Raw genomic sequence first — 10267 nt, forward strand, 5'->3', positions numbered from 1 at the left:
GATCTCAAGGTGTGGGCAGGGGAGGCTCTAGCACAGGACATGGGTGCCCTTAGATCTCAAGGTGTGGGCAGGGGAGGCTCTAGCACAGGACATGGGGGCTCTTAGATCTCAGAGTGGGGGCATTGCCCAGGAGGTGGGCTCAGGGGAGGCTTCTGAAGAGGTTCTGTGGGAGTGACAGTCTGCTGGGTAGATGTGGTGGGGGCGGAAAGTACAAACATTCTGAGGCAGAGGAAAGTCACACTGACCCTACTGAAATCTGAAATGAGAGAAAGTCAGGGAGCAGAAAGAGATAAGTTAGAGGGCTGGGTGGGGTCTACTTTATGAAAGGCTTACTTAATGTGACAGCCTTCATCCTGGTGACATTGCAAGATGCTCACTTGGGAAGTCATATAATCAAGTGTCATAGAACACAGACCTGGGGCAAGAGTGTACACGGGACACCCTTTCCTCCCGAGATCACATGTGTATCCCTTTGTCCCATTAGTACATATCCTAGACTATATAGTCAGCATGATTAGTGTAGTGCAGTAGCTGAGAATAACAGTTATTTAATACCTGCTGTATGCTTGGTAGTAGGCTAGGTGCTGAGGGAATGCATAGGAAAAGGAAAATCCTGCCCTCTAGTGGACACAGACCGCAAACCACACAAATCAATGTGTCCTGTAGATGCTCAGAGGCAGTAAAGAAAGGGAAGTAAGTGTGAAATCGTGAATAGAGGCCCAAAGGCATGTATGTGTAATACAATTTTCATAGTGGGAAGAGGCCACTCCGGGAAGGTGAATCTTAGCCCTGTCTGAGATGAATACTCAAACAGTCAAGAAAAGGACTCAGAGCAACGGTAAATATCCCACGCTGTAATGTCACCTGTTGAGAGATAGATAGCCCACGTAGCTGAAGCAAAATGATCCCAGAGTAGGAAGAATAGACCAAGATTTACATGGTGAGGCAGGAGATAGGTCTGGTTCTAAAATTCTTTTACAAATGCATACACTTTGGGACAATGCATGTGTGAGTAGCTCAGATTATCAATTAAAGCACAGTAACATGTAATCAAATTCAAAACTGAGTTAACTCTCGCTTCCTTCACGAATTCTCATCTCCTTGTTTTTACTGTGCCCCTTCCAACCTGTTCTCCACACAGTCACAAGAGGGATCTTCTTGAAACGTGGGTCACTGAGAGAGGATTGTAGCTCAGGTAAATAGTTTGTGCAGCATGAGTGAAGCCTTGGGTTCCACCTCAGTATGACATAAACTGGAAAAGGCAGTGCATGCCTGTATTCCCAGCACTTAGTGAAGAGGTGAAGGTGGGGCGGGGTGAGTCAGAGTTCAGGGCCATCCTAAACTACAGTGAGTCCAACATCCGTGTGAGCTATCTAAAAGCCTGTCTCAAAAGAAGGCAGGGAGTTGGGATCTTGGATTTCACTTTAATATAAAATCTCAAACCACCACCCGGCCTCCAAAAGGATGGCCTGCCGCTATCTGCAACTTCCATGAGTGCAGTAGCGCCTCCCACCCTCTCCAGCCATAGGACATGCAAGCTTCCTAGGTACTCTATGATGGAAAGGACTTTGTGGCCACTGCCCCCTCCACCTAAAACCCTGCTCCTCCTCCTCTCCCTCCTCCTCCTCCCCCTCTTCCTCTTCTTCCTCTTTCTTCCTCTCTTCTCCCTCCTCCCTTCTCCTCCTTTCTCCTTCTTTTCCCTCTTCCTTCACCCCATTTCCATCCTCCCCCTTCTCTCCCTCCTTTCCTTTTCCCCTTCGTCTCTTCCTCCTCCTCCCACTGGTTCATAATGTACCTGTCTCCTCCTGTGAGATCCTCCCACTGTCTCCTCCTGTGAGATCCTCCCACTGTCTCCTCCTGTGAGATCCTCTCAGAAAGAAGCCGCTTCCTTACCTCATTCTTTATGCAGTGTCGTGTATTGATCATATTTGAAGCAAAGGATGATTTGTTTGTTTCACCTGGGGTTCCCCTGGTCACGTGAGCAGGGTCTGTGCCTGTGTCTTCTCTCTTGTATTCAGCAGGAGCCCAGTATACACTTAAGGCAAGTCCCAGGACTGAGCACCCATCCTCCATCTCCTAACCACCCCAAAAAGCCTCCTCCCGCAAAGGCTGGCAGTTAACTTCTGTTCTTTGGGGTGCAGCTTGAGGCCCCTCCACAGCCATGGGTCCTTCTATTTCAGATGCTGATTCCAGTTGCTTGAAAACAAGTGGCATCAAGAGTCAAGACTGTCACAGCCGATCAAGTAAGGACTGAGCCACCATTTTCCTTCCCTGGGGCAGTTCACCTTTGAAAATAAGCGTTTGAGTGGGACCAGTCCCTTTCCCAGGGAGGTGGTGGAGTTGTTTGTTTTTATACATGTGATCAAAAATCATGACTTTCACTTGGACATATAATTTTAAGAATTAAAGAAATGTTCTGTCTGTGTTCTATTACTGAAGGAGGGTTTTGTTTCTCCTGAGCCTTCTCACTGAAGTATCCAGGGCAAGAGGATAAAGGGAACGGAATGTGGGGAACTGAGCAGTCCAGGAGCCTTTCCCAGCTCTGAGATCTGTCCGGGGCAGAATCTAGCCACTTACCATTAGCAGTATAACACAGTACTTTATCACACCTTTGACACCTACAGCAACTAAATAGAATCTGGCATTTCCAGAGCCAGAAAACCAGGGAGTCATAACCCAGATCAGTCTTATCCATGCCCTAAAGGCATAAGAAAAATACCTATGATAAATGAACTACAGGATAACCATCTTAATGCAACCCTCCTGCCCGTCAGCAAGGAGTGAGCTCATGAGGAGCCATGGGGCTAGTTGGGTAAATTGGACGTCTCTGCATGGGTATTTTACTAGTAGTTTATCAGAAAACAGACAGGTCCCAGCTTTGGTAAGTCTCCAGTCCAGCCACAATTCTCACAGGTTAATTAGTTAGTTCTCTATATACATACATATAGATATATATGCATATGCACGTATATACATATACATCCTTCCCTCTCTCCCCACTGTCTTTCTTTTAACATCTCTCATTTCTTTTTATTTTTTAAGATTATAATTACATCATTTCTCCCTTTCCTTTCCTCTCTCCAAACCTTCCCATTCATTCCTCCCCATTCTCCTTCAAATTCATGGTCTCTTTTTTCAGATAGATAAATAGATAGATAGATAGATAGATAGATAGATAGATAGATAGATAGATAGATTCCTTAATATAAACTAAATATTCACTATATAATAATTCCTAAATATAAACTGTTCAGTCTATATAAAGTTACTTATATGTATGTTTTTAGGCCTGACCACCTGGCACTGGACAACCAGTTGGTGTGCTCTTCTGTGGGAAGGGACACCTCTCCCACTCCCAGCATTCCTCAGTTGCCTGTAGTTCTTTGTGCAGAACTGAGGCCTCATGGGCTTTTTCATGTCCCGTTTGGCCTGTTCATCGGTGTCTTTTTTGTTCAGCCCATGACTAGGCAATCATGTCACTGAATCTTTATGGGTATTGCTTCTGACGGGTGTTACTAGGAGACAGTCTCTCTCTCTCTCTCTCTCTCTCTCTCTCTCTCTCTCTCTCTCTCTTTAAAAAAGACAGTTTAAGTGGAAGCTAACTTTATTCTGCTTCTTCCCCAAAGGCCTCCAAAGTTCTCACCTGTGGGAATTTGTCAGAGACTTGCTTCTGTCTCCTGAAGAAAACTGTGGCATCCTGGAATGGGAAGACAGGGAGCAGGGCATTTTCCGAGTGGTTAAGTCAGAAGCCCTGGCAAAGATGTGGGGACAAAGGAAGAAGAATGACAGGATGACGTATGAGAAGCTGAGCCGAGCCCTGAGGTAAGTGAGCAGCATCAGATGCCGTGAACCTGCAGAGACAAGTTATATAAAATAGCTGGCCGGAGAAAACCACACTCTTTCATAGCTTCCCCTCCCCCACTTTACATGAAAGGATCAGGAGCTAAACTTCATCTCAGTGTCAGATGGGATTATGGGTTGTAAAGTGACCCATCATCCTTTTTGGCCTTGGCAGTGTTCCCCAGGGGGATCACCCTGAACCCAAGCTATAGTGCACACAAGCACACCAACACATGCTGAACTGACTGTGGAGAGGTTTCAGTCTGTAAAGTGTCTGGGAAGGGTTTAAGTGTAAGTTGATAACGGGTGTGAAGATACCAGGGTAAGTAAAGCCCAACCTGTCACCTGAGATGGCAAGGAGTGTTTATATGCTGTTCTTTTCTTGTGGTGCAAACGTTCCCTGGATTTCTCTCTTCTGCTTGCTTTCACAGATACTACTATAAAACTGGAATTTTGGAGCGTGTTGACCGGAGGTTAGTGTACAAATTTGGAAAAAACGCACATGGGTGGCAGGAAGAGAAACTCTGATCTACACTGGACGCCAGGCTCACTTGATGGATTTCTGTTGTTTGAAACAATCAGATCAAACTAGACGTTTGAAAGTTTTCCTCCTCCTCCTCCTCCTCCTCTTCCCCCTCCTCCCCCTCCTCCTCTTCAAAACCTACAAACACACTGATAAAATTTCTGCATGTCTCAGCTTACATTTGAATTCAGTTGTTGTCTATTGGGGCGATGGCATCAGCCCTTAAGCAATCAGCGTCATCCCAAGGGGAGGAAGGGATGGTCTTGTGGCTTGGTGTGACATTGTTTCCTTAATGAAGTGTTTGGAGCCAAGGTAGCCAGTGTTATGGGTGCTGTTTCAAAAGAGGGCCCTGTTGCCCCATTAAGGACACATGATCCTCCCATTTCAGAGGTTCCGAGTGGTCAACTGAGGCAGCTCACCTGTGGTTAGTTTTTAGGAGAGGGTGAGATGTAAGGCTTTCTTACTTTAGATTTGACGTTATCACAGTTATATTCCATAGAAAAAAATTTTAATAAAGAAAAAAAAAAAGCTAAGCCACTGAACCTAACTGGCTGCAGCCTGCGTTAAGAATAAGTTTCTTAACCAGGTCACCATTTTTGACCACTGAGCTACAACCACTTGATCCACGGCCAATCCTTCTGAACTTCACACACTTGCAATTAGTCACACTGGGAACTGCTACCGAACTGCTCCCTTCTCCTCACTGGTGGCTAGCCTCAGGTCTCCAGTGACCTAGTCAACAGACATGTGCATTCATTTCTAAATCACTGCTGTGCCTATGATTCAAACTGTCAACGTGTTCAAATCAGAATTTATTGATTCTCTCTGAGGCTAAGACATTAAACCTTTACAGAGCAGAGAACATCCTAACAAGCCATGATAGCTGAACACATTGTCAATCTCGTTTCAATTCTGACCTGATGAATACTCAAACTCTCCAACATATTCTCTTCACACAAATAAGAACAGTGAATTTACATCAATAAATGTTCATGGGTTAAAGTCTGCACGGACACTTCCTCATCTGCCGTTGGCATGCAAGGTGTTAATGACCTGCAACATGGTGGAGTGCCCTGACCCCTAACTTCCCCAGGGCTGGGACTGTCTAGTGACAGGCACTGAATAGCAATGCAGGCTGAAGACCTCCATGTTTAGAGTTTAACCTCAAAAGTAACTTGTTTTTTAAAAAATGTGAATTACTGTAAAATAATCTATTTTTGGATTCATGTGTTTTCCAGGTGGATATAGTTTATGAACAATGTGAATAAAATATTTAACATGTTCAAATGTCTGTGTGTTGTTCAATTCAGCAACCTGGGAACCTTTGATGGCTCATTTTTCTAGAAGCTGGGAATGGAGATTTTTAAAGAGCCCTCCAAAATCTAAGAAATAAGAATTCTGACTGCTACCTTCAGATATTATAAAAGTTTCTACTACCAAATAGGGCTCACAGGACCAACAATGACTTTTTTGATTTTTTAGATTTATATTATTTAATGTGTATGAGTGTCTTGCCTGCATGTAGATGAACCAAGTGCACACCTGATGATGCCCATAGAGGTCAGAGCGCATCAGCCTCCCCAGAACTAGTTATGGACGGCTGTGAGCCACCTTGTGGGGACTGCGAATGGAACGCAGGTCCTCCGCAAGAACAGCCAGTGCTCTCTTGTTTTAAGTTTATGGTGTTTGAGTTATACCTTGCTTCTTTTAAGGTTGTATGTTATTTCTTGGTGGGAAAGGGTCTTATTTAGAAATTAGACATGGGCTGGAGAGATGGTTTGGTGGTTAAGAGCACTGACTGCTCTTCCAGAGGTCCTGAGTTTAATTCCCAGCAACCACATAGTGGCTCACAACCATCTGTAATGGGATCTGATGCCCTCTTCTGGTGGGTCTGGAGAGAGCAATGGTGCACTCATATACATAAAATAAGTAAATAAATCATTTTAAAAAATTACACACACAAACAACAACAACAACAACTTCCTTAAATAAAATCAAACAAATCTGAACCTTAGCTTTTCAGTCCTTTTTGGCATACATTTCTTGAAACTGAGCTGACGCTGCCCCTTTGGGCAAGCGCTTGGTCTCTTCCTCCCGCCTCTCAGACGTGATGCGGTCAACTTTTGCCCATGTTTGTTCTAGTTGGTTTTGTTTGTTCACATTGGCTTTGACTTTTGGCTTTTCCAACATTTTAAATTTGGAGCCTGTGCTCTGGAGGTAAGTACCATGTTAAAGTACCATGTTTGTTGAAACAAAGCCCCAAATCAACTGAAAAAAGAGATTCTCCAAGGTGTGCATGCCAACTGAGCTTTCAGACTTTGTCCAACTCATGGCAGAACCAAGAAGAAAAGGGGGAGGTGTGTTGAGGTGGACAGAACAGGCCAAAGTGAGTAGTATCACATGGCTAAGAGACACTTCCTCACCAACACAAGACAGCTCATCAGACAACCCAGAGACCAAAATAACCCCTCTGCTGCCTATAAAACTTTCATTTTACAAAACCATCAAAGCAGTCACATTGTCCCCTCTCAGGATGCCCATGATAAACCATCAAAGTTAGAGGCTTTGCACAGTGCAAAGTTGGAGCAGTGTACCATGAGTACAAGGCTGGGGACCAGAAGCCAGATGTCAGGGCACCTCCACAGCCACGCTAAATCCATAGGCTCTAGAAACAGAGCCACTGTAAAGTAGCTTTTATTAATCATCTGATTAATTATAATTAATGCAATTTTCATCTCTGATGATTACTGCTGTATAAGCTCACCTGTTCTAGTTTTTTTTTCTGAACTCTGGCTAGCTGATTCAGCCCAGCTGTTCTGGCCCAAACTCCTCACCGTGCTGACTGATTCAATCTGGCTTCTCTCAGTCTCTCACTGAATGGCTCTGCTTGACCTCAAACTAACTCTAGCCATCTGTTCTAACCTTCTGGCTCCTTCTCATTCTCTGGCTTCAATGCCTCTGCTGACCTGCACTGAACTGCATGAACAATCTCAACCCCACTGCACTGCGTTCACGGCACTGACTCTCAACTCACTGAAATCAACTGCCTGACTTCCAGCTCCTTAACTCTGAACTGCACTGAACTGACTGACTTGAACTCAAAGGTCCACATGCCTCTGTCCCCTAAGTGCTAGGATTAAAGGCATGTACTGCCACACCTGGACCTAAGCTTTTCTTTACCTGGAACATGTCTGTCCCAGGGTGGACTTGAACTCAGAGACCTGCTTACTTTTGTTTCCTGGGATTAAAAGTGTTTCTGTATTCCAGCCAGAGTAGCCATGTTGCTGGGTTAAAATTCCACTACAAGTTCCCATCATTTTTGTAGCTCCTGGTGACTACCTTGGCCAGAGGCTGCAGAGGTCTAGGCCCCAGTCTTCTGCAGAGCCTGCTCCTCTCCCCTCTGCACTCTTCAGTATCACCTGGAGTGCCCGCCTGGATTATCAGGAGATGCCCACTTTGCAATCCTTAACCTAAAGATGTCTGCAAAAACTCTTGGCCAGGGCTGGAGAGATGGCTCAGTAGTTGGGAGTGCTGATTGCTCTTCCAGAGGTCCTGAGCTCAAGTCCCAGCAACCACATGGTGGCTCACAACCATCTGAAATGGGATCTGATGCCCTCTCCTGATGTGTCTAAAGACAGCTACAATGTACTCATATACATAACATAAATAGCTATTTTAAAAAAAAACTCTTTTGCCAAATAAGGACACACTCTCAGTTTCCAGGATGTGCATTTGGGGGTTCCAGGTGTTCTATGTAAAAATGTAGCCCAGGTTAGATTTCACGCAAGGACAAAAAAAGAGATCAGCTAAGGCTATTCTATGTAAACAATGCCAGTGAGAAATAAGAAAAGGTCAAAATATTAGACAGTCCCAAATTTGCTTAATCGATAGACTAAGAGAAAACGTACTTCCACTACTAAGGATCTGCTGTGTGGCTTCCCACAGCAAGCTGTTGCAGTGCTAACGTGTGGGGCCTTCCATTTGTTTAAAACTCCTCTACAAGCATTTTAAAACCCATTCATATGAACCTTTCACGTCTTTCTAAGTTCTTGAGGCTTTTCACATTTTGTCTCTCTTACTCTGTGATCATTTCATAACCTGAGAAGCCAAGAAACAGCCAAACTGGTAACACTTATTTTTAGGCCAGTACAATGGCTCTGTGGGTAAAGGCACTTGCCACAAGCCTGAAAAACTGAGGCCAATCACTGGGTCCCATGTGGCAGAAAGAGGAGGGGACAAACAGTGAGAAGGCTTAATCAGGGGATCGAAGGTCCCAGGGGTGTAGAGTGGGGGGCGGGGTCCTCCACTGGAGTGCAGCAAATACTCCTCATTCCATGCCTTCTGCCTGAGCCAGAGAACTGCCAGTGGACACAAAAGGAAGGCTTGAAAGGCACTCCACAACCCAGATGACATTCTTGACTCTACCACCACTATGGGTCTCAGGAGGGTAGACAGGTGACATAGCTGTACTAGCCAAACTGTCCCCAGCTGACAACCAGCATGGATCAGGCCAACTGCACCCAGGGCTGACACACCACGACTGTTGTTTGAAACCGCTGGACTATACGGTGGTCACCTCAATCCTCCATAACTAGACAGGAAACAAAACCTAATAAGGGAAGTGAACCTCACCAGTGTCTCTATCTTTAAAGTCATACGATGTTTCCACAGGAAAACTGAATAGTATTAGTATTAGTCCAGCCGTTCTCAACCTGTGGGCTGTAACTATTGGAAAACTTCATAACTTCATAACTGTAGTTTTGCTCCTGAGCTGTCTCTCTTCCTAAGATTGTCAAAAATATGAACTGTCCAATGGGTGTGACCCACAGGTTGAGAACCACTGCGTTAGACAAAGCTAACATGCTGGAACACATGGTTGTTAACTACCAGCTTATGTTAGAAAATAAAATATAATAAGGCAGAACTGTAGCTCCTAACCCCCGATGCTGTGTGTATCACCCATACACAAATAACCTCCTTCTCTACTGGCACACAGCAATCATTTCTTAGAGTTTATCATACAGACTTAATATACAGAGAACTATATATAGAAAACTCCTGCTCCAACAGGACTTGGGTGTAAACAGGTAGACCCACTTTCTGTGTCTACAGACAGACCAGTTTCAAGTCTGCTCAGATACAGGGGAAGTGGCAGTAAAGACACAGTTTGTGTCTATCAGCCAGGGACCTCAGTCCTCTGAAGGTACAGGCAGTTGTGAGCAACACAACACAGGCACTGGGTACCAAACGCAGGTCCCCTGTGAAAGCAGTACAAGTTGTTAACTTCAGAGCACTCGCCCCAGTCCCGAGGGGGTTTAAGACTCCAGAAAAGTAAGCTAATGAATAAAGAAAATAAGAACTTTCAAAGTCAGGACACTGACTATTGTCTCAGTGTGCCAGAAGGCCATTCGAAGACAGACACTCGAAGGGTCTTCAGGCCAGTGGCACTTTCACTGTTACAGCAGACAAAGCTCATGTTCTCTACTGGCACATCCCACATTATACAGAGTTGAAAGAAATCAAACACTGCCCTTCCATGTAGATCGTTTTATTGTAAAAATGTAAGCAAGTACAAATCACCCTATGTGAAATCACTGTGTATTAATTAGCATAAACATAATTTCAAGTGGAAAAGAAAAAGAATCTGATCAACTGCACAGCACAGGAATAAACATTAAGTTTCAACAGCGCTAAAGTTACTTTTGGAAGACATGATACAAGTATGGTTTTGCTTATAATGACCTTAGAAAAATTTAAAAAATTACTGAGTGGGCCATCTTCATCATCCCTTCTTGTGTGTGTGTGTGTGTATGCATATGTGTGTATAGTGTGTAAGTATGTGTGTGTATAGTGTGTGTGTAGTGCATGCATGTGTTATGTGTGTGTGTGGTGTGTGGTGTGTGT

The 10267-nt window shown here is 44.5% G+C and overlaps 1 protein-coding gene across 3 annotated transcripts in view; it reads left to right on the forward strand.

Moving 5' to 3' along the window:
• The window catches only part of Elf5 (E74 like ETS transcription factor 5), a 39883-nt gene extending 34233 nt beyond the window's left edge, over positions 1 to 5650 (forward strand). For 2 of the 3 annotated variants that reach the window (XM_028767085.1, XM_028767084.1), the window contains exons 5-7: positions 2181 to 2243; positions 3627 to 3822; positions 4272 to 5650. In XM_028767085.1, coding sequence (XP_028622918.1) covers positions 2181 to 2243; positions 3627 to 3822; positions 4272 to 4368 — 356 coding nt within the window. In that variant the 3' untranslated portion in view covers positions 4369 to 5650. The remainder of the gene's footprint in view (positions 1 to 2180; positions 2244 to 3626; positions 3823 to 4271) is intronic. The other variant, XM_028767086.1, reaches the window with a different exon arrangement.
• Positions 5651 to 10267: the final 4617 nt, after the last annotated feature.

The sequence above is a fragment of the Grammomys surdaster genome, unplaced genomic scaffold (genome assembly GCF_004785775.1).
Source record: "Grammomys surdaster isolate TR1022 unplaced genomic scaffold, NIH_TR_1.0 170, whole genome shotgun sequence".
NCBI classification, from domain to species: Eukaryota; Metazoa; Chordata; class Mammalia; order Rodentia; family Muridae; genus Grammomys; species Grammomys surdaster.